Source organism: Solanum pennellii, chromosome 8 (genome assembly GCF_001406875.1).
Source record: "Solanum pennellii chromosome 8, SPENNV200".
In the NCBI taxonomy this organism is placed as follows: domain Eukaryota; kingdom Viridiplantae; phylum Streptophyta; class Magnoliopsida; order Solanales; family Solanaceae; genus Solanum; species Solanum pennellii.
In genome coordinates this window covers 25,423,245-25,447,771 of record NC_028644.1, presented here as the reverse complement: position 1 = coordinate 25,447,771, position 24,527 = coordinate 25,423,245, and the positions used below count along the sequence as shown (strand labels likewise).

At 31.5% G+C, this 24,527-nt stretch overlaps 2 protein-coding genes across 2 annotated transcripts; both read right to left on the bottom strand.

The window, feature by feature from the left end:
• Nucleotides 1–501: 501 nt before the first annotated feature.
• On the bottom strand, nucleotides 502–1,764 carry LOC107027992 (kirola-like). Its single transcript, XM_015229043.2, has 2 exons — nucleotides 1,515–1,764; nucleotides 502–1,011 (listed from the first exon to the last, which is right to left on the bottom strand). The coding sequence occupies exons 1-2, from the start codon at nucleotides 1,699–1,701 to the stop codon at nucleotides 752–754; spliced, it is 447 nt and encodes a 148-aa protein (XP_015084529.1). The 5' UTR covers nucleotides 1,702–1,764; the 3' UTR covers nucleotides 502–751.
• A 17,165-nt stretch (nucleotides 1,765–18,929) lies between these two features.
• Nucleotides 18,930–22,181, bottom strand: LOC107027184 (pentatricopeptide repeat-containing protein At4g21065). The gene is made up of 2 exons (XM_015228365.2): nucleotides 19,944–22,181; nucleotides 18,930–19,833 (listed from the first exon to the last, which is right to left on the bottom strand). The coding sequence occupies exon 1, from the start codon at nucleotides 22,039–22,041 to the stop codon at nucleotides 20,284–20,286; it is 1,758 nt and encodes a 585-aa protein (XP_015083851.1). The 5' UTR covers nucleotides 22,042–22,181; the 3' UTR covers nucleotides 18,930–19,833; nucleotides 19,944–20,283.
• Between the last annotated feature and the right edge of the window lie 2,346 nt (nucleotides 22,182–24,527).

Sequence of the window (24,527 nt, the reverse complement as noted above, 5' to 3'; positions counted from 1 at the left end):
CGTCGCCCCCCTGGACCCCCCGACTCGCTGACCGGGCAGCGAGACCCCCGTCCTTTCTGTTTGTAACGGGTCCAATTCAAGGCATTCAACAGGCAAAGCAAATGTTGGAACCGGCTAAACCACTAAGCAAGGAGACTGAATACACCCAAATTTACTGTAAAGAAGTACAAGTATTTGTTGTTCAAATAAAGAACTTGATAGAGCTAAGGGTCCATCATATGAGGAATAAGGCCTAGACTTAGCCTAATTAGTCGTTTGTTGTACTTTTAGTTGAGTAATTTCCATTAAAAGGGGGGGTATTTATTTTAGATTATTAGTTATAAATATTTTATCGTACAACATCAAAATGATTATAGAAATCACAATTTACAAATAAAAACATTACATCTCTATTAAAAATTAAATAATAACTTATAATTCCTTTAAGAGGATGCAAATCAAATTAACCAAAGAAATGACTTTAAAAAAAGTATCAACCAATTTTGTCCATATAATATTTCATCTAAATATGAATGCACTTGGAGAAGTCCATCATAAATGTATTATTAACAATGAACACGCCTACATACACAAATCATGAAACATATATCACACCACACAATTTTATTGACTCATAAAGAGATTTACAACAGAACTAACACTTCATCAAGCTCATGAAGCATCATATATCACACCAAGTAGGTTTATTTATTAACAAATATTTAGGATAGTCATGATACTTCATCATCTTATTAGTAATGGGGAATGATATTTATTTCCCAACATGGTGAGTCTCAAGGTCCTTGATGAGATAGATAAGAAACTCTATAAAATCCAGGGGCTCTGGAGTATTTTCATTCAATTTCTCATACACAAGAGTCCAAGTGATAAAGTTTTTCTCTGCAATCAATGTAAGTGTCAGTGTCATTGACTTGTATAGTTCATTCATATATCCTTCTTTAAAGTTGAAAGTGATTGATTTTTCCTCATCGTCTATGTGTAGGACTTGTTTGGCATGCCTCTCTTTTCCTCCTGTTGTCAAATCAAATAAATATAATTGAGGATACAAAAGAAGCAAAAGTACAGAAACTAAAGTTCATAAATGATCATGATAGAGACATTATGTAGATATACTAATATAAACGTTTTTTCACTAACGTTTTAGGCTATATATTATTCAAAAATATCCAATGACAACAAAAAGACAAAAATCTGAATTAGAGAATTCCTTTGCGACCATTAATGGTATTTGTTGTCTCCTTTTTATGAACTTTTACTGTTTGAAGAATCAATACTTTTATGTACTCTTCAACCAATTGACGCTAGGTGTTTTTACTTTTCATCTCCCAACTTTTATATAAATGATGTGAACTTTTAGAATATGTAATACTCCTTTCCTACTTATTTTTTCTTTCGAACCTTATCTTAACGTAAAGATGTAAATTGCATTACAAAATTTAAAAATGGAGAGAAGGCTAATCCATTGCTTACTTTTACCAAAGTCAATCGAAATATGAAATGAATAAGTTACTTACCAAGAATATAATTCCAGCTAACAACAGAGTTAGTTTTTCCTAATTGACCTTCATGAAGTGTAAAATTTGTTATTTTATCAGGAGACATGGCGGATGTTTTGTGTGGATTTGATTTGAAGTGCTCATGAAGCAAATGTCCAGAACACTTCGTTTCTATTTGAGAGATCAACTTGCCTTTTAAACCCATTTCCTTATAAGTGAGTGTGATTTCTTAACAAGAGAAGATTTACAAATTTACTGAGAAACATTTTCGCCTTTATATAGAGTGTAGGGTGTGAATAAGTAAATCATTTTACGCAATTGTACATTAAGTTAATCTAATCATATTTAGAGTGACAAAGTCAAGTGGGAGCAACAAGGGGTCCATCTAAACGCCCTATATGATTTTTAAAAAAAATATGTTGTATATTTATGGTTGATAGAATTTTATGTATATACAATTGTTATTGAATTCCGTTCGGGTTTAAGTGCATTTTACCTACTGAAATTATGAACTAACTTAGTGAATTGATGTTAATATGTCATTATTTAATAACAAAACTTCAGACCTATATTTTTTATGAAATAGTAATAATCATTTGTGGTTATATTCAATTAAATAAGTATAGCGATGGAAAAGATCACAAAATGATATGCCTATGCCACTGTGTATCTTTCATGTATCATATTTGTCCCTTAGTTTTGAAGAATATGGATCAATTTGTACAGTTAAGGTAGCAAATTTATGCAAGATATTTGCATAAATTCAATCGATTTTTCTCTTATTATCTGATAGCATCCACTAAAAAACACAATTACACAATATAAGATCCTTTAAATATATAACTTTGTTATAATTAGAAAATAGTAGATCTTATAACGTCCAATTTTCCCTGTTACCCTCCTGTTAATTAATGATCTTATCGTAATATTGATTTAAGATAACTATAATGTATATATAGAACAAAAAGTTGTTTACTCCTTTTATCATACTCTCTCTTTTATTCTTTTTCAAAATGAATATTTCTCTGATTTTTAGCAACACTATTTTCAACCTCATATATTTTAGACCATAAAATTAAATGAGTATTATGTAATATATTTTTAATTTATGACAACAAAATTCAAGAGTCTTTTTTACCTTTTAAAAACTCCATCTTAACAAATTGAAACGGGGGACTACTACTTCCGTGTATTGCCTTCATAAAATACATAGTAATTCTTGATATATCTTCTTCATGTCAATAAGGTAGTATTGTTAAAGCTTTGTTAAAAACAAATATGATATTTGATGGTGGATTTCTAACATAGCTCTAGGTAGCCATATGTTAAGTTGAAAAAGTTGCTCAAAGAAAGTTTTCTAAAATCCTAAATAGAAGGTGAGCATAGTTTGGAAAATTTTAAGAGTAAATCTTTTTAATATTTAGTTTGAACTTTTTGGATTAAATCAATGGTCCTTCCAATTATATCATATCTCCTATTGACTAACATTACATGGATTCATTAATAAACACAAAATAATAGTAATTGTCATCTCTAATTTCATGTATTTTTTGTGACAACTAATCTAAATAAAAATTAAGAATGTTTCACTAGTATGTTTTTTTGGTGACAAACTGTTGTTCGGATTTTGAAAGAAAATTTTGTCTAGTTGTATTTGGTGTTTCGCTATCAGTTAAACAATCTGATATATCTTTGTGTTTTAGTAGGAAAGCCAACTTTTTTTTGATGGTAGATTTCTAATATAGCTTTAGGTAAGCCATGTGTTCAGTTGAAAAATTCCTCTAAGAAAGTTTCCCCTAATTCTAAATAGGGGGTGGGTGAGCATAGTGTTGGCACATTGAAAATCAAAACTTTTGATATTTAGTTTGAATTTTTGGATTATAAATTGGACCTCAAATTTAATTTTTAAGAATTATGATTTTTTTTTAATGAAATATCAAATCACGTACTATGAATTTTTTTGATATCTAAAAGTCCTAATTTTCATACCTACTACCCTCAAGGTCATTTTTGGAAAAATTACTATTTTACCCCTCCCGAAGTTGCAACGAGATAGTTTTTGTCAGTTTATGAAGTTAATTTTGAAATTTGATTGAAAAGTTTTGATGTTTGAAAAATTTAGAGTTTGGAGACTTTTTAAAGGTGAATTTTGGCAACAACCGGAACTAAGAGTCACAAAATTGAATAGCTTTAGTAATATTAGCTCTAAAATGGAGAATCTGATCCAAGAGTGTTTTTGTTCAGTTTTAGAGTCTATTCACGGATTTCAACTCTTTAGTTGGAAGTAGGAAGGTACATTATAGGGTTGGTTCGGATTTTTTAAAAATCAAATCAAATCATTCGTGTAAAAATTTTAAATTTATAAACCAAACCAAACTAATAAAATTCAGATTTTTAAACCTCGGGTTGGTTTGGGTTTTTAAATACCAAACCAAACCATTGTGTTCAATTTATAAAATTATAAATCAAACCAACTAATAAACTTCAGATTTTTCAAAAATTTTGGATTTTTCGGTAAAGGCTGCACAGAAACATATAATTAACTTGTGCTCCAAATATTTCTTTAGTTCAAACAAAATACAATCATCTAAGGTGTTTCTTAAAAAAATAACACAAAATATGAGATGAATATTGATGACACAAAAATATTCAATAATAATAATAATAATAAAATCATCATATAAAATAAATATTGTAAAGTCATAATGAAAATAATCATAATTTAAAAGTACTAAATCATGCTAAAATAAGTTTATTAAGTATTAGTTACATTACTAAATATTTAATGAGAACTAAAATTAGATTATGTATTTAATTATCTAAACCAATTTAAAACAAAAGAACAAATATTCGATATTATTGTCATTCATACTGTTGAATTGATTTTCTTTGTGCATTAGTATTTATTTAATTTTGATTTAAGTTTTATTATAATTATCAACATGTATGAACTAGAATTTTTATTAAATCATTTTGAATTCTAGGTTGTAATCTTGATATAATATTAAAAGATAATAACTAAGAAATAGTATAAGAAATATTTTAAAATGTTATTAAAGTAAAAAAATTTATGTATAAAATAAAATTTTAAAAATTATATATATAATTTCAGGTTGGTTTGATCTCGGGTTGGTTTTTTTAGTTAAAACAAAACAAACTCAAATATAGTCGGATTTTTTTTTCAATACCAAATCAAGTCAAACCAAACCACTAATCGGGTTTTTTTCAATTTGAATCTGTTTGCGGTTTGTTTCGATTTTCAGTTTGATTTTGTACACCCCTAGTTGAAAGTTTAAGTATAACTAGACAACGAGTTTACTTTCGTTTAATATTCGGTTTCTCATACGCTTTAGATTTCTGACAATTCAGTTATATTCGGGAAATATTAGGCCTAGGTGAGCTCTTAGTTCAATTTTCACAAGTTTCGAGGGAAGGTTGGTATTGTTAAGTGAATGTTAGTTTATTGCGACTTTAATGGTTCCAGGTCAAGTAGACCTTGAATCTGTGTCTTGACCAATCCATTGAGTTCAAAACGTCGAGTTTAGTTAGCTAGGTTATCTTGTTTATTTGTACGGGATTTCGAACAAATTGTGAATGCTCATTCGTGATTTTTTCTAAGTTTTGATGTTTGTTGATGCTTCTATTGTTGCATATTGTGTTGTTTATTGTGATTTTGCGGCTCTCTCTTGTGATCGCATAATGGTGCTTAATTGTACATCGTGATTGCGTGGGGTTTGTCTCAATCATGTTGAGATAGGTCCTCAGGCATCACTATCGTGTGGCCCTGGGTCGCGATCGCGAAGGTGAATCAATGAGTTGACCTCCCATTTTTTATTGCAATTGTGAGGCTTTGAGGGTGCAATCACAAAATGCAATTTTGACCTGGAATGAATTATTTTCAAAATTTGAGGTTTCATCCCCATTTCACCATTTTTAAACATTGGAAACTTGGTAGAGGATATTTTTAAGTGTTATTTCGAGATTCATCGATTTGGTAACTATGTATTCCCATTGGTTTCTGAATGATAGGAAGAGCTATATCATAAGGTAGTACCTAGGAGTAATGGGAATTAGAGAAGGATTTCGTATATTATGTGTATATTTAAATGATGAATAAGTTCTATGGATGATAATGTGAGGTAAAAGAATGAACATAATTGGTATGTGTAATGTATGATGTTCCATTAATGGTCTGAATAATTGTACTGACTCACTACCGATGTTGTGCCAAGATTATTTGTGTTGGGTCGTTGTTGTGGAGACTATTATCCTCTCGTTGGGCATTTGCACATATATGACATCTACATGCAATTCTAACAACTCACAACCTTGAACTTAATATTTAGTATAACTAAATTGCAAAAGTCGAACATATTACCCACTCATAATAGTCTCTTTCGAGCACCTATACGAGATTCGATGCTACAATCAAGTTGGTCACCTTAATTCATGAATTAATCACTTGGTAACAGTTTGAATCTATGATTATCAGCGATAAAACGAAGCAATACTAACTTAAATAAACACCCAACCCTATAATCAAACCCCAAGAGAGTGGGGGGAGGGGGTAGCCACATATTATAAAGTGTAAATAAATTATACCTTGCATGAAATCAGCCATGGATAACATGCATTGGAGTAATTACAAGCAAACAAACTTGTAATTAAACCCCGATTTAACAAATTAAGGATTATCAATTCAAAAAGCCTAACGGATAAAGTGTTTTTTCACTCAATGGAAAATGTTTCTATCTCTAGAATATTCAGAATTTTCTCTTTAGTTTCGGACCCCTTTCTCTCTCTTTTTTTAGTTATTTATAGATTCCTAAATTTCGTCCCAAAACTAATATGCTCTCCTCACTCGATGACATTAGTCGGCTCACCGATATCATTCAGTGAGTCATCAATCAGGTTTCAACTTGCTTGTTTCTTGCTCCAGGCTTCGGGTGTTCGATCACCATTCAACGATCCTCCTCAGTTTTCTTTTCGAGCTCGGCGAATCGGCAATGCATTAGTTTTCCCTCTGAACTTGCATTTTATCATCAAACACTATCAAATATCGCCATGTTCGCATTTTTCACTCGGCGTATCGCCTTTTCTCTATGACTTTTCCTACCAACCAATAAACAAACTCTTATTGCACTGTCAATTTGGGCGATGCCATGCTTGTTATGTGATTTTCCCTTCTTTTTTGGCGATCATCAGAGTTGGTTTAACACAACTTACCTTTTTGTCATTCTTTCATGCATTCCTTCTTTTCTTGTCCATTAGCATTCATAACTGCAAATGACCAATATACCATTAGAATATGATAACATCATGCATTGAGAACTCTATTTATTGAGCTAAATAGACCTCAAATGAGTGCAAATATACGACTCATCAACACTCCTAACTTAAATTTTAGTTTGTCCTCAAGTAAATTAATAACAAAATTAGCTCAATAAAGGTACCTGTAACAATATTCAAAAGAACTAACAAGCAAGTGCCATTACAAGATTGTTCTCAACAACATGCTAAAGTCTATCATGATGACAAGTCGGTTCCCACACAAGCTCAAGCTCACTTTAGCTTCTTATGTCATGCAAGCCCATGTTTCAATAAGCGCATTCAATTACCCTTACATCAAGAATGATTTCATACTCTCAAAAAGAAAATCAACAAAGAAAGAACGAATTAATGCAACTCCTACACTCTCAAAAGAGAAAAGAGAAACACATGAAAGCTTTATCCCATAGGTTTGCCCATACTTTTTGTAGAAATCTCAAATATAGGAAAAAGAAATCAAGGATTGAATTGATGTATTGATAGGTTGATCAATATTGATAAATTGATAATAATAATGTTGAGTTACATGCTCCTTATATAAGAGAGGATTGTAGAGTCCTAAGTTAACTATACTTAGAGTTCTACTACAATACCTATTACTAATATGATAATAATAATGCAATTATAAATCATCTAAATCCTATTTGTACTATAACTCTAATAGTAATCCTAGTCGTAATATAATCCTAATCATAATATAATTATAGATGAAATATAATCCTAATTAGCATAGGTAGTCTAATCCTAGTGTGACTTTAATTCTTTAGCAGTGATATAAACTCGTCGATCAGCTTTCGGAACTGTTCCTTTGACATGTTCTAATCGTCATCTTCCTTCCTCATCAACACTTACTGCAGGAAGGTCAGTCAACTGTGTTGCACTTATTCCTTTTACATGTTTCAATCGTCAGTTTCCTTCTTCTTCAACACTTCCCCTCAAGCTAGTGAGTAGAGGAACGGTTACTCCTAGCTTGCTTTGAATATCTAGCAAAAAAACTTTGAATACCCAGCCAAAACTTGTTTTGTCAATGTTTCGGTGTATTGATGTTGTTGTTGCCGAATATCCAACAAAAAAAGACCTTGAATACCCAGTAAAAACTTATTTTGTCAATGCTTCAGTATGTTGATGGTGTTTCCTCTTCCCCTGCCTTCTTTTAGCAGATAATATCATGTTATGGTTTTTGTTGTGACACTTTTTTTCCTCTTCCCTTATATCAAAGCATGTGAGAGCACTAACAAATTGTTTAAGAGTGGAATATGGTGTCTTACCTAAGCTTCTAGAAAAATTAATTGTTTTTTTTTGCGTGAATATAAGTTTTTTTTCAAGCATTTCCACATCGCCTTGGCACTTGAGCAACCCACAATTAGGTATATACTTTATTCAGTCAAGGTGCTTGAGATCCAACTTCTTAGAAACACATTTTTCTCCTTCCAATCATCAATTGTGTCACTATCTTTTGCATCCTTCTTAGCCGCTACAACTTTCCTAGCAGTCTGTCCAGTGGAACATCTACTTTTACTTGGTTCATTCTTTGTGATATGTGCATCCTCTTTATGAGGTAGTTTGCTGGCTTAAGTTTAATGGAGCAAGTGACAATTATTTGGTGAACTAAGGAGGTTGATGGTTTTTCATAGAAGGGGGCATTACAACGTATGTTTTTTTTCATTTTTTTTATCAATACTCAGAGAGTGGAGGAGATTTAAGCTCTAATACCATGTAGAAACCCATGAAGAAATCTCAAATCTAGGATTAGAGAAATCAATGATTGTATTAATGTAATGATAGTATTGATAGGTTGACCAATATTGATAAATTCATAATAATAATAATAATAATAATGTTGAGTTGCATGCTCCTTATATAGAAGAGGATTGTAGAGTCCTAAGTTAACTATGCTTAGAGTCCTACTACAATACCTATTACTAATATAATAATAACAATGCAATTATAAATAATTTAAATCCTAGTTGTATTATAATTCTAATAGTATTCCTTGTCGTAATATAATCATAATCATGATATAATTATACACGAAATATAATTCTAATTAACATAGGTAGTCTAATCCTAGTGCAACTATAATTCTTTCGCAATGATGTAACTAGTCGGTCAGCTTCGCTGGACTTGTTCCTTTGGCATAATCCAATCGTCAGCTTCCTTCCTCATCAACACTTGCTGCAGATAAGTCAGTCAACTGCGTTGGACTGATCTTTTGACATGTTTCAATCGTCAGTTTCCTTCTTCTTCAACACTTTTCTATCATCGCACAACCTAGTTCATGCAAGATTGCAAGGGTGTTTTAGGATTTTCACGGGGCTGAGGATTAAGGTATGGTCAATTTAGGTTAGTGACTTAACCTTTTCATTGCATTATTGCAATCATCTTTACATGATCTCAACTTGTTTTTCATTTTGCTCCTATTGAGAACTTCCATTTTTATTCTTCTAAAGCATTTTCATCACAATGAATCTTTTTTTAATAATGAGGGTTCCTTATTTTTGTAACAAACTTCAAAGCTGAGTTTCATTTCATATTTTTTTTTGCCCTTCACTTGGGTTTTATTCCTCTTTCCTTTCCACACCCCCAACTTAGGCTTTTGATCTAATTTGACTGTTGAAACATAACAATTCTTTAAAAAGGATTTTATGTGAGAAGATAGGGACAATTTGACTCAAGAGGCTTTCTTTTAGTTTTGTAACAAAATATGGATTAGGTTCCAATGGTGTCAAAATGGATGCACACCCTCATGAGATAGTCACAAAGGATTGATGACATTTGGGCTCCCTCTTTGATTTTTTTTCCAAGATCACGCCTCACATTTACCAAGATATAACAAATTAGACTAACAAGGAAAATTCTAAGACTTCACACACATTCATTCAATGCTATCAAGTAACACCTCACCACATATGGCATTTAAAAATGCACTTATTTAGCATATCTCAAAAAGATCAAAATCGTACATGTGATGTTCATTTCAAGACTCACATCAAAACACACCTAGTCAACAAAAGATTTAAAGAAATCGCTCAACGGCGCAACCACATCGATTTCATTCTTGCAACATCAACACTTTACATCATGGTAACTATTAAAGTCATTGATATTGAATACAATCGATCCTCAAATCATTGTCAATGAAAGCTCTAACATTTTATGATTTATCAAACACATGAGGGGTTGCAAAATGTAAAGAAAATGAAAAAGGCCAAAGAGATAGACTTAACAAAATGAGATCAACCAAAGCCAAAAAGTAACAAACAACAAAGTAAAAGGGGGATATCGGCCCAAAGGCCCTTACTCCACCAAAAAGAAAAGGGGATATAAAGCAAATAACCCATAGAATGAAAATAATTACAATCTTATTGCCTATTATTTTTATAGCTCCTTAAATAGTTACATTTTGTACCCCTCAAACAATTGGCTATAGCAAACTAAAAATCCGTAACAATAAACTTCAAAAGCAACAATTTCCGTCACTTTAACAAATTAGAAAACTCAATTTTTGATCAATTTTATGTTCTACCCCAATTCTCCTTCCATCTTTATCCGCGGTTCTCATTCTTACCTCATTTCTGGTTCTTTCTTCATTGACGATTCTCCTTCTTCCAGTTCAAATCAACACTCAATTATAAGGATGGAGCAAATACCCACTCTTTTAAAGCATAATGAAGTTTTAAATTTGCAGAACAAAGTTGATGTACTGCTCGTAGGCAATATTACGAATTTCAAAGATTTTGTAAAACAAATAGCGGATCATTTCAAAATTAATGGAAGTTCTGACATGAGTTATCCAATTGCGGAAGCATTTTCACAATTGAAAGTATCTAGTGATATGACCGTTTAAGTTTACCTCCACTTGAAGAAGAAGTATTAGGATGTTGTTTCTTATTTGTTGATCTTTGCCTACTTCTGCAATCAGTTCTCTAGAAATATCTCAATTTTTTTTTTAAAGAACTATCAATTTATGCAAAAAATTCATGTAAGGAAATTGATCATCCTACTAATATTACTTAGGAAATGACTTCCATATAGATAGTCATAGAAATCTCGAAATAACCAATTCAAGTTTATCTAATCTACCATAAAAAATCACTATAGCTCAAGTTGAAAAACGACATTCTATATCATGAAGGTTTTCAATATAGAATTCCGAGATCGTACTATATAGATATAATCCCTATACATAATCTTGTCCATGACATGCTGTTTTTTCGTAGATTGATGAAACAATTAAGAAAAATTGCAGAAATACTGAATGATACTATATTAATATATGACATACTATTTTGGTATCATTCAGGAATAATTTGGAGAAAATAAGCAATTACTAAATGATACGATAGTAGTATATGACATAATGTTGTAGTATCATTTAGAAATAATAAAGAACAAATGAGCAATTACTGAATGATAGCGTAATAATATATGGCATACTATTCTGATGTCATTCAAAAATAATCTGGAGAAAATGAATAATTGTTGAATGATGTCATAGTAGTATATGACCATATAGTTCCGGAGTCATTCAAAAATAATGTGAAACATATGAGCAATTACTAAATTATACCACAACAATATATGACATATTATTATGATATATATATTCAAAAATAATCTAGAAAAAATGATAAATTACTAAATAATAGCATAGTCGTATATGACATACTGTTCTGGTGTCATTCAAAAATAATAATAAAAAATGAACAATTACTAAATGATACCATAATAGTAAAGCACATACTATTCTCATAGCTATTACTAAATGATACTATAATAGCAAATGGCATACTATTCTCGTATCATTCATAAATACATGGAGAAAATGAGCAATTACTAAATGATACTAAGTAGTAAATGACATACTAATCTGGTATCATTCAGAAACAATCTAGAAAATGAAAAATTACTGAATAATTCATAATAGTATATGACACACTGTTTTGGTATTATTTAGAAAAATCTCAAGGAAATGAGCAATTAATAAATGATACCATAGTAGTATATGGTATATTATTCTGATATCATTCAGAAATATTCAACAAAAATGAACAATTATTAAATGATACCATAGTAGTATATTGACATACTAATCAAGTATCATTAAAAAATAATCAATAAAAAATGAGCAATTACTCAATGATGACATAATAGTATATGACATACTATTGTGGTATCATTCAGAAATAATTTGGAGAAAATGAGCAACTACTAAATGATACTATAGTAGTATTTACATACTAATTGATGTCATTTTGAAATAATCTAGAAAATGAGCAATTACTAGGAAATGTCTATATACTATATAGGTATCATTAATATTCCTACTTCACACCCTACCTACTCGTTAGTTTAATTATACTAAAAGAGAATCTATATATATACTATAATGGAAATCATTAAGGTTTTTTTCTTCATAGGTTACTCATTACTAAGTTATGCCAATAGAGTATCTACATAATATATTGATATTATTAAGGTTCTCTTCTGCATACACTACACACACTATTCGTTAGTATGTGATACTAAAACAATATCTACATACTTTATAGGTATTATAAAGGTTTTTTTTCATAAATTACTCGTAAAATCATGCTTCAAAAATATTTTATAAGAAAAAATATTGTAGGAGTATTATTAATCTTTTGTTCATAATTAATTTATTAAGTGTCTAAAATAGTGTCTCTGCCAAATGGTTATCATTAAGGTTTGTTGTTAATAACTAATTTAGTAAGTGATACTAAAATAGTATATAAATAAGTATGAGTATCATTAATCTTTTTGTGCATAACTAATTTATTAAGTGATACTAAAATAGTATATCTCCGCTAAATGAGTATCATGAAAGTTTATTGTTACGTTTATAATTAACTGAGTAAGTGATACTAAAATAGTATATAAATATTGTCTGAGTATCATTAAACTTTTTGTTCAGAATTAATTTATTAAGTGATACTAAAATAGTATAGATTTACTGAATGGGTATCACTAAGGTTTGTTGTTTAATAACTAACTTAGTAACTAATACTAAAATAGGATATAAATACTATACGAGTATCATTAAACTTTTTGTCCATAACTAATATATTAAGTGATCTTAAAATAATATACCTTTTATGTATCGGTATCATTAAGTTTTGTTATTCATAACTAATCTGTTAAGTAACATTAAAATAGTACATGAATACAATATAGTATTATTAAACTATTTATTCGTAAGTACTTTATTAAGTGATATTAAAATATTATATCTCTATTTAATGAGTATCATTAAGGTTTGTTGTTAATAACTAACTTAGTAAGTGATACTAAAATAATATATAAATATTGTGAGTATCATTAATCTTTGTGTTCATAACTAATTTATTAAGTGACGCTAAAATATTTTATCTCTATTGAATGTAGGGGTGTGCATTCGGTTTTTCGGTTCGATTTTACACTATTCGGTTTGACTTTTCAATTTTTGATTTTGAAGAAGTGTAACCCAATCCACACCAAAATAAATTTGGTTTGGTTTGGTTTTTCTCTTTTGGTTTGGGTTTTTTCTGTTTGGTTAATCGATTTTGTCAATAATTAGAAACATATTTATATACTATTTTAGTATCACTTACTAAGTTATCTATTAACAAAAAACCTTAATGATACCCATTGAGTTAGCGTTGTGCACTATTTGGATTAAACCGAAAAATCAAACATGACAAATCGAATTCTAATTTGGATTCTTGATTTGATTTTTGGATTTATAATTTACTTTGTTTAATTCGTTTTTTTTTATTTTTTGATTCTTATTTTTCTAAATCCGAAACCAAACCAAAAAATCAAACAAAGTACATTATAAATCCAAAAACCAAACAAAGAATCAGAAAAATCAATTCAAATTAGAATGATTTTTTGGTTTAATCTAAATAGTGCACACCCTAACTCAATGGGTATCATTAAGGTTTGTTGTTAATAGATAACTTAGTAACTGATACTAATATAGTATATAAATATTGTATGAGTATCATTAACCTCTTTGTTCATAACTAATTTATTAAGTGATGCTAAAATAGTATACCAATATTGTGTGGGTCTCATTAAATATTTTTGTTCATAATTGACTCATAAAGTGATACTAAAATAATATATAAAGATTGTATGTGTCACATCTCGAGCCTATACCTTGGATGTGACCGGCACTCGAAGATCATTGTTGTCCTCGAGCGGACCTTTAGCCTGACTTATTACTCAGCGGAAGACTTTAACACAAGAGATAACTCAATAAATAACTTAAAAGTAATACGTAACCAAAGTGGCAACTTATGTCTTAAACGTTTACAACTGAAATGAATAAGACTAAAGAGCTATGTTATTTGTTTATGAATCCTCAAAAACAAAGAAAGATGTTGGGACAGGACCCCCAATCATCCTAACAACCAAAAGTTGTAAATCAAACGATAAATAATGTTCTTCGGAATGTAAGGAGGCTCACCAACTGACTCTTAGCTGCTCACTGGATCAACAGTACGCCAGATGCCGATTATTGGAATGCTAGAACAAAAACCTAAGCTTGCATAAAGTAAGAGGGAACACTTACCTTGACTCTGCTCAACTCGTGAATGACTTACTTAATATCAAGCAATTAGACACATGCAATATATAAAGCTTGTAAAACAGTGTAAACAACTTAGTTCGTTAAGAAATGCAATAACAAACTCAAATTTACTTTTATAATAAGTAATATAGTTTCTGTGGGAGATTCTCTAACCGAAAACCACTACTATGAGCCTAAATGGTGATACAACGTCTTGCCCACGCTGCCAGGATTGTTTTATATTTTGCCGTCGCATACAACTACTTAATTTAGTGGATCCACTAAATTTTTTATTATTATTTTTTAATTTTTATTTTTGTTACCCCTTCCTAGGAGTTTCCACCACTTTTGCTCCCTTGGTGACTCGAACTCGCAACCTTCCGGTTAGAAGTGAGGAGTGCTTACCTTCTGAGAAACTCCTTCTTGTCGATCCACCAACTTAACTTATGTGATCATCTAAAAAGTATGACCCATTAATAACCATGATGAATACATGATTTATGGAGACTTGAATTATTATGAACTCGCATACCCATATCGGTACTCAATACTACTCCCAAAAATATACTTAGCTCATGTGTTTTTAAAACAACTTCTTTCTTCGGGTTGAGATAATTTCTCAAACACAAAGCTTTAAAAGATCTCTTGGAATCGATGTTCGCTTTTCTTGCTCAAAACTCTTTTGAAAATCTTAGTTTCCTCTTATCTTAAATGTGGAAACATTTTTAAACTTTCAGGAAATACTTAGTTCCCTTTTGAGAAATGAACTAAACCCTTTACTCTTTACTTAACTTGAAACTTGAGTCTTAAAATAAAGTTAAAACATTGCTAAAGAATCTTGAAAACTTCTATGAACTTTGCTTTGACTTGCTTCTTAACGTTAGACTTGAATCTTAACTTCTTTGACTTTGATCTTAACTTTTCTTGAATTGAATTATGGATTCACGGTCTCATGTTTATAGATAATTTCATGATGTTTAGATATACCTTAGATTGTTATATTCAACTAGAAAACATAGGTACATCACTTAGGAACCAGTACGAAAAGGTAGGAGAAGAATGGAAAAACTAGCGTCTCTGGCCTCTGAGAGGCGCGGGGCGCCAGCCCTCATCTTACAGAGAGCAGAATGGGGCGCTCTTCAAGGCCCTACGGGAAGAGACTGTCCTTTGTGGCTCTGAGAGGCTCGGGCCCCAACCCCTATTCCAGGTGTTCTCAACTTTTCTCCTTCTTTTTTCATCGCTAAACCCTCTAAACTTCCATGGTTCTTTCCATCAAACACTTGAGATCATTAGTACTATCAATACCCAATATATATAACTCAAATATACACCCGAAAATACAAATCAAATCAAAAATAAACTTCAACAACACAATCATCAAGAATTCAATGAATTTTCAACAATGTTTTTCAAGAACTCACTTTCTTAACATTCAAATAACTTAGATTCACTGAGTTTAAAAAAGATTGGCGTGTGGGTGAATTAATCCAACACTATGTAATTTCACGTACCTTTTTAGGAATCACCCCCGACGAATGATATGCGTAAAGCTTGAGCGTGACGATTCTTGATTTCTCTCCTCTTTTCTCTCTTCTCCAAGCCCTAGCGTGAATTCTATTTTTCTAAACTAAACAAAGGTCTGGTTATACCCCAAATTAATTCCTAAAAATAAATTAATTTAATTAGGTTAGGTAAAGACAACTTTGCCCTTTCCAAATTCTGATTGGGCTTCCTAAATCTAACATTCCAACTTATGAAAGGCATAACTCACTCATACGATATCGAAACATGCAAACTCAGCGGCATTGAAAATATTACTCTAAGGGATTTCCAACCATATCTGAAACTACACCTAACTCATCACGAGTTAGGAGTTATGGTCATTTGTAGTTGACCAAAAACTTACTTTTTAACTTACTTATATTTTCTGATTTTCTTATTCTTTCCAAAAATAAGTATTTTCAGATTTTAAACTCTTTTCTAGTTCTTTCTAGTTGCGAGATGTTATAGTATGAATTTCATTAAGCTTTTTGTTCACAACTAATTTATTAAATGATACTAAAATAGTATATCTCTACTATATCGTTATCGTTAAGCATTTTTGTTCATAACTAATCTAATAAGTTATATTAAAACAGTATATATACACTGAATATGTATCATTGAAGTTTGTCGTTTATAACTATTAGTAAATGATACTAAAATAGTATATATACACCGAATATGTATCATTAAAGTTTGTAGTTGATAACTAATTAGTAAATGATACTAAAATAGTATATACATATTATATGGGTATCATTAAACTTTTGGTTCATAACTAATTGATTAAGTGATATTAAAATTGTATATAAACACTATGTGGGTCTCATTAAACTTTCTTGTTCATAGTTGACTTATTAAGTGATACTAAAATAGTATGTAAAAACTGAGTGGGTATTATTAAGGTTTGTTATTAATAAATGACTTGTATATTGACATGACATCATTAAGGACTATTTTATGTATTGGTAATACTCCTCATATCATTTATGATACCATTAGGTTTCATTCATTCGTTTATTTACAAAACTACTCATTTCTGAATAATACGATTAGAATATATTCATATACTTTTATGGTATCATTAAGGTTTCTTATAACCATTCATGTAGAACCGACTCATTTCTCAATGATACAATCACAACATATTATATATTACTATGGTATCATTAAGAATTTTTTTCATATATTCATATGTGGCTATAGCATTATTAAGATTTCCTGAACTGTTCATTAACAGCCAACTCATTTCTTAATGATACCATCACAACGTATCATATACTGACATGATATCCTTAAGGGTTGTTTTCATATATGCATATATTGTTGTGGTATCATTTAGGACGATTTTCATATATTCATATATTGATATAGGTTTTATACAACCATGTACAACCAATTCATTTTTCAATGATACCATCACAATATATCATATATTGATATGAAATCATTAAGGATTGTTTCATATATTTATATATTGCTACAATTTCATTGATACTTCCTACAACTAACTCATTTCTCCGTGATATTATCATAACATATTATATAATGACATTGTATCATTAATGAGTGTTTTATATATTCATATAGCAAAAATATCGAAAGAGAATGAATTAAAAAAAGAAGAAGAATATAAACTTATGAAAAAAAGGAATTAAGAGGAAAAAAAAGGTGAAGAAAACAAATAATAAAATACTATCAAAAGAGACTCAGGAATAAAGTAAGAAATGAGAAAAGAGAGAAAAAGACAAAAACGATACATAAAAATAAAAAATAAAGTGTTTTTCTTAAATACTCCTAGATGTAGTTTAATTATTCGTCTTTTTTTTTTTGAATTTTTAATAGTTATTTTTTCATGTAGTTCAATCTAATTTATTAATTAGTTTGAAAATGATTAGCTTGTCTTTTTCTATATTCTATTTTTATGTTTGAAAAAAAAAGAAAGCTAAAGAATAAAATAATTAAATTAGTTTGGCAAAATAGTACACACAAATCAAGAATCTTGGGGGAAGAAAGAGTGAGAGAAAAACAACAAAATAAAGAAATAAAAAAAAGGATATAAAAGCTAATTGATACAATCAATCATGGTGTGCGCGTAATTAATTCTTGTCGAATGAGTATTTGGGGTAATATATACACAAGAAATGGCTACTGAAGGGAAGGGAGAATGAGCTGTAAATATTTCAAGGAGAATGAGTACATGAAAAGTTACTTTAAATTTGGGTATGAGCTTATAAATACTTTAGGTTTTATGACTCTTTTATGCAGTTTTTCCAAAAGAAAGACAAATTTCCTCATTGTAAAGGAATGACAAGAGTAAGCGAAACTAGAGCAACTCCCCGAAGAATGTTAGAAAGGAGCTTGCCTGACTCATTCGGCGGATCGCCTAATAGAGGTAGTTCACCGATTATGCCTGTAGCATAGGAGAATTTAGCCTCTAATTTGGCAAACTTTAGCATGATCACATAACCTTAGTGAGCGAACCACCAAATTCCTCAGATCGTCGCTCAACTTCCCAGTGGACCTCCCAGTTTTGGTGAACTGCATCGGGTCTAGCTAATTCCTTCGGCGCATCTCCTAGTTGGTGATGCAGTTCGCCGAAATGGACAGTAAGTAGAGCAGCCCATTAGGCGAACTAGTTGGAGCTTTGTATAATTGTTTCAATCAATCACTGAGTTTCTCACTAAAACAAATTCAATTAGTAGGGACAAATAACTTTTTTTATTTATAAATTAGCTTTGATCATGAAAAATGTTGTTCAAAGTAAAAAATTATGTGAATCAACTGTCAACAAACATGTGGTTTCGTCCTTAAAGTATTATATTAATTTTTTTAAAAAAAAGATCGTCCCAATATGCATAAACATTTCTAACGAATTTATTTATTCTAAAAAATTTGATTTTTTTTAAGTGGTTAAGAGTATTTTTGTCACTAAAAGCATTATTGCCACTGATAAAACTATACTGTTGCTAATTATTTAGATCAATCAGTGACGAAATCAATACCCAATAATTTGTACTAAAAAACGATTGAAATACTACATGTGAGGCAAACAATGGATGAATAAATGGCTAAACATCAATTGCCTTCCATCTTTTTTGGGATTTCAGGCATGCCATCATCCTTGTAGCTAGACAGCATATCTGGCCAGATGCCTGAAGCAACTTAACCAAAAAACTGTCATTAATTATGAGCTGAAATGAAGGCCGGAGATCCGAGACTTCTTCAAAGTTTCTAGTTCATCTTTGGACAAAACCGCACTAAATCCATGAAATTCAACAGGAATGAAGAATCTTTGTAGCAGAACAGAAGGTTGGCCAGGATTGGCAATTTTGATCGAATCATTGCTGATGGCTAACAAAGACTTCAGGCATGGAGGACTTCTCATGGTGAACAGTGTAAGCGATTCTCTATGCAATACAGAAGTCCACCAAGCAATATAGTCCACCCCATGATCGATCTTTGTCTGGTTTCTGGAACTATGCCACCACATAAGTCAAACATGCATCATGCCTTCAACAACCCATTCTGTATTGAGCCATAGTTTTTCGGATCATATTTCATGGACATGCTTGTTACTTCCCAATCAAAGCAGTTTATGCTAAAATTCACAATCCACTCACTTCCTGATCTACACTGGGCAACACTTGCTTCAACTGCTTCCACTAACCTAAAAGATCTTGAATACTACAGCTCCAAGGGTGTGTGTCCCAACCATGCATCTTGTTGTTGTGGGAGCATGTTGGGCCTAAAATACACCTTTAAAGATATTTATTTATTTTGAGCATAAAAGTTTGAGAACCCATGTAGCTCATTGTCAACTTGAAATGGAATGTGTATCAACAGGTTAAGGAAGGAATTCGGAACAACTCTTAGATACTTGATTTATACCAGCTGTAACATGGAACATAGCTGTCAATTGGGGTATAAACATCTAAAATCTAGCAGATTATGCAAGAATACTGAGTATATATCCATACTAGCTGAAAAGAATGCGCAATCACCTGATGTTATTAAAGGTTTAGTGAAAAGTGAATGAATCCCATTTGCTTAGGATAAGAAAACACTTTCCCTTTTTTGTGACTTATATAGAGCCCAGGCCCATCTCTTGATATGATACCCAAAACACCATCGAACGGTGTTGAGGAATTTTTCTTCAGAACGTATAGAGTTTACATATCTGTCCACCAAGAAATGTCCTATCTTGATCTATCTTGTTAACCTTTCCTCGAACAGAATGCAGATGTTGTCAGATCTTGTTCTCCATCATCGTTCTTTTCCAGAAGGATTTGCTTTAATTTAAGCAACTTATGCAAAGCCCAGTTCGAATTCCACAATTATGTTCTACCAATAATCTTTACAAGAGCAAGATCCATTGGTGAAATGGTGAAACCGGCTACGATCTCTAACCACTATCTCGCGTTCAAAAACCTTAGATATTAGTTTAATGGCAAGGTGGCAATCAGCACAGACTCTTAAGTTCTTCACAATTCTAATAGGGGTCCCAGGCGGCGTACTAATTAACATGAATGCAATTGCAATTTTTTCACTATGGTAAGCCAAAGCAGTCTCCTTCTCCTCTTCCTCTATATCAGCAAGCACATTTGATGTATGAGGGACATAGCCTTCCAATCTCAGCAATCTTGTCATTTCTCCAAGCATAGCATATATAGCCTCATTTTTAGGATGGGACCTATCTCCCATAACAAATTCATGCACCCGATTACCTAACTCAACAAGGCTATGCCCTGGGACTTTTTTCACCCCTTCTTTAAGCATAGTGGTCCTTAGTTGATGCACATCTGACCAACGCCTCTCGGCTGCATAAAGATTTGAAAGGAGCACATAATCCCCAGAATGATTAGGTTCTAACTGCTTAAGGTGATTTCTAGTCATCTCTGCCAGAGCTAAATGACCATGTATTGAGCAGGCACCAAGTAATGTTCGCCAAATCACAGCATTGGGTTGCAATGGCATGTCTTTAATATACTTGTATGCCTTTTCAACTAAACCAGCCCTTCCTAACAAATCAACCATGCACCCATAATGCTCAATTTTCGGTTTAACTCCAAACAATTTTTGCATCCTTTCAAAGTAAGCAAACCCTTTGTCCACCAAACCACAATGGCTACAGGCATACAAGACCCCGACAAATGTGATCTCAGTAGGCACAAATCCTTTTCTTTCCATTTCCTCGAAAAGCTCAAGTGCTTTCTCACAAAAACCATTGACAGCCAAACCTACAATCAAAGATGTCCATGACACCACACTATCCTCCTCCAACTCATGAAAAACTTGCTCTGCCTCATTCACATTCCCACATTTAGCATAAAGATCCAAAAGTGCATTTGAAGCATGTAAATTCTTATCCAATCCCACCTTCAACATATACACATGCGCCCTTCTACCCAACGCTAACGCACCAAGCTCAGCCGAAGCAGTCAACAAACTAACCAAAGTAAACCCATCAGGCCTAACACCTTCCAAAACCAATTTCCTAAAAAGGGTCAATGTCTCATTAGGTCGACTATTCAAAGCATAGCCATTAATAACTGAATTCCATGCGACAAGATTCTTGTCAGACATTTCCTCAAACACCTTATGAGCGTTTTCAGCTTGACTAATTGCTCCATAAAAATGAACCAAGGAATTCTGAACAAACACCAACGATTCAAACCCATTTCTAATTGCAATGCAATGCACCTTTTCTCCTTCCCTAACATCAATCACCTTGGCAATAGCTTTTAGAAGAAAAGGGTATGTATGTGTGTCAGGGGCAACAGAATTAACACACATGTCATTGTGTATTTCAATTGCTGGATATGGATTTATACTTTCAGCGTAACCTCTAATCATTGTATTCCAAGTGAAAATATTTGGAAATTGAATTTGATTAAAGATTTGTTGAGCATAACACATTGGACCCGAAAGAGAAACTAGAGTAAAAATCAAGTACTTGCCCATATGTGGGTTTGATAAAGGGATTCGGCGCCTGATGGAAAATGCATGAACTTGCTTGAATTTGTAAGTTGAGGAAGCACATGAAAGCAAAAGGGTAATGCATTTCTTCACTATGTACGGTTTTGTGCTCTCTCCGCTCATCTTATTATTGTTATTGTCACACTATGCCCTGTGACTTGTAGTTAGCAAATTATTTGTCCACAACAAATGGTACTAACACTTGTAATTAAGCTTGTATTCTGTCAAAACTTGCACATTATGTATCGGGCCTTTACTTACTCTGTCAGCCCAAAGTTCCATATCTTCGTTGTGTATGTCTAAGCGAAAATGTTAGTTAGCCTACGTTTCTACTTGTAACCTTCAAATTTTTAGAGTCAAAAAGTATTAAAAGGTAAAAAGTAAAGTCATATGTACATAACCGACTACAAAGCATTAAGAACGTAAAGCGAAACTTAAGAGAGGAATTCTAATATTTTATTTTTTTATCATATATTTTTATTTAAAATCTACTTTTCTAGTTATTTTAGATGTTAAAGTCATTAAGTACTCCTTTATAATCAATCTGCTTTAATAATTATTTTTCAAGTGATAATACATCGAATTCATTCAATCTCTCTTGGGACATTGTTGATCTTAAAGAAGATTTAATCAATTTTAATTTTTTTTTTAAAAAAAAATCAGGCGAGGTGACGGTTTTACAGAAATGTTAACATTATCCTAGAAGTAATATGTGTATTTGGAAAATAAAGTTTTTTTATTTAATTGAGTATTTTCATTAGATCATTATCTTCTACTTTTATTACTTCTCTTAACACTCTTAATTCATAAAACAAATCTAAATCATCGATATCAGGATAACTATTATGGGTTAAAGAAATGTCAAAGTTAAGACAATAATTTTTAAAAAAACTTTCGTCACCTACTAATTTCAATATTTTACCACTACAAAAGAAATAAAAAAATATTCTTATATGCTTCAATTGATTAAAATATATTTTGAACTGAATTTTTTTTTTATTCAACATATATAAAGTAATGAACTCTAAAGATTCTTTAGGGGATTTAGTGATTTCCTTATCCATATTTTCATCAATTTATTTGTTGCAAAAATCAGGTTTATATTTATCACATATGCATTTTCCTTAGTAGAAATCATAGCACTCATAGTACACATAACTCTTTTGTTAAAAAACATATAAAAGTTATTGTTTTTAAAAAATGGGGGGCCCAAAAAATATGAGGCCCCCAAGTGATGACTTTAGTGACCTAGGAGTTACGATAGCACTGCATATGGATAATTCAAATACTTTTAAAATATATAAAAATATATATATTATCAAAGAAAAACTTATGCGGATCTCAAAACGTGAAGATGAAGGGAGCATTTCTTATAAATATATTTTATATAATATTTTAAATCTCTAATTTATTTTATTTTTCATAAAAGTTATGATAGTTACTTTGGCACCAAGTTTAATTTTTTCTTATAACAAAAAAAAAATATAAAGTCACCATGAAACTGTTTCAAATTTTTAAAAAGACATCTTGACTTTGCGAGTGTCATATTACTCTATTGAACAATTTCAAAATAATATGTACACCTCATTTTTTCCACCCAATACCACTTATATAAAAATATTTATAAGTCACGCACTAATAGTTACTTGCCACATGTTAAAAGTAATTTTAAATTATTTTTATTTGATTTATTTGCTTTTCTTTTACTCTTTCTTCTTCACCTCAATTTATGTTCCATTTCCTTCATCGTTTTCTTGGGAAATCTTGTTTCCTGTTCTTTATTTGTGTCACTTGCAATGAACTTTTGCTAACTTCTTTACACTGTGTATCCCTTTAGCAGGCAACTTTCACTTATACCTACTTGCTACCATCAATTAAATATTATGAAAATAAATATTGTCAAATAATCAAAATCTAAATACTCAAAACATCATCATATCAAATTTTGAAATTTAAATCACCACCTTCCCAACTCCTTACTCCCAATTTGAGTTTTCATAGTTTTTCTATTTTCAAATCTCAAGGAGGAAAAAGTTACCAAATTAATTTGATTTTTTTAAAAAAAAGGAAAATAAGAATAAACAAACTAACATTAGTTTTTTTTAAAGAAAAATGACCAGAAAGGAAAAAAATATTTTAGAAAAATAACATTACCTTTTTTTTTAGAACACACGCGCATATGCACACGCGCACTGTAACGACCTGTTTAGTCGTTTTGAGCAGCAGATTTTATTTCTGGAAAATTGGCTGAGGAAACGGACCCCACGACGGAACGTCACAGGCACGACGGACCGTCGCAGGGTCTCGTTTCAGCATACTTAGAAATTCTGAAATTGGGTACTGAAAATCGACTCTCTGTAATCTGTGACGGACCTGCAGGACGTGCCGTCACATCCACGACGAGCCGTCGTAAGCTCCCGTTGCAAAACACTTCAACTCTTGAGAAATTGGTACGGGAAACGAGTCTCTGACCGTCAGGACGGAGGTGCAGGACGGACCGTCACAGGTGTGACGGGCCGTCACAGTCCACCTGGACTTTGGGGAGGTTGCGACGACCATCGTGACGGACCGTCGCAGGCACGACGGACCGTCACAGGTTGCGCAAGTCC

Coding starts and splice junctions, on each gene's coding strand:
- LOC107027184 (XM_015228365.2), bottom strand. CDS start 22,041: ATGAGCGGAGAGAGCACAAAACCGTACATAGTGAAGAAATGCATTACC.
- LOC107027992 (XM_015229043.2), bottom strand. CDS start 1,701: ATGGGTTTAAAAGGCAAGTTGATCTCTCAAATAGAAACGAAGTGTTCT. Junction 1,012..1,514: donor TAGCTGGAATTATATTCTTG/GTAAGTAACTTA, acceptor ATTTGACAACAG/GAGGAAAAGAGAGGCATGCC.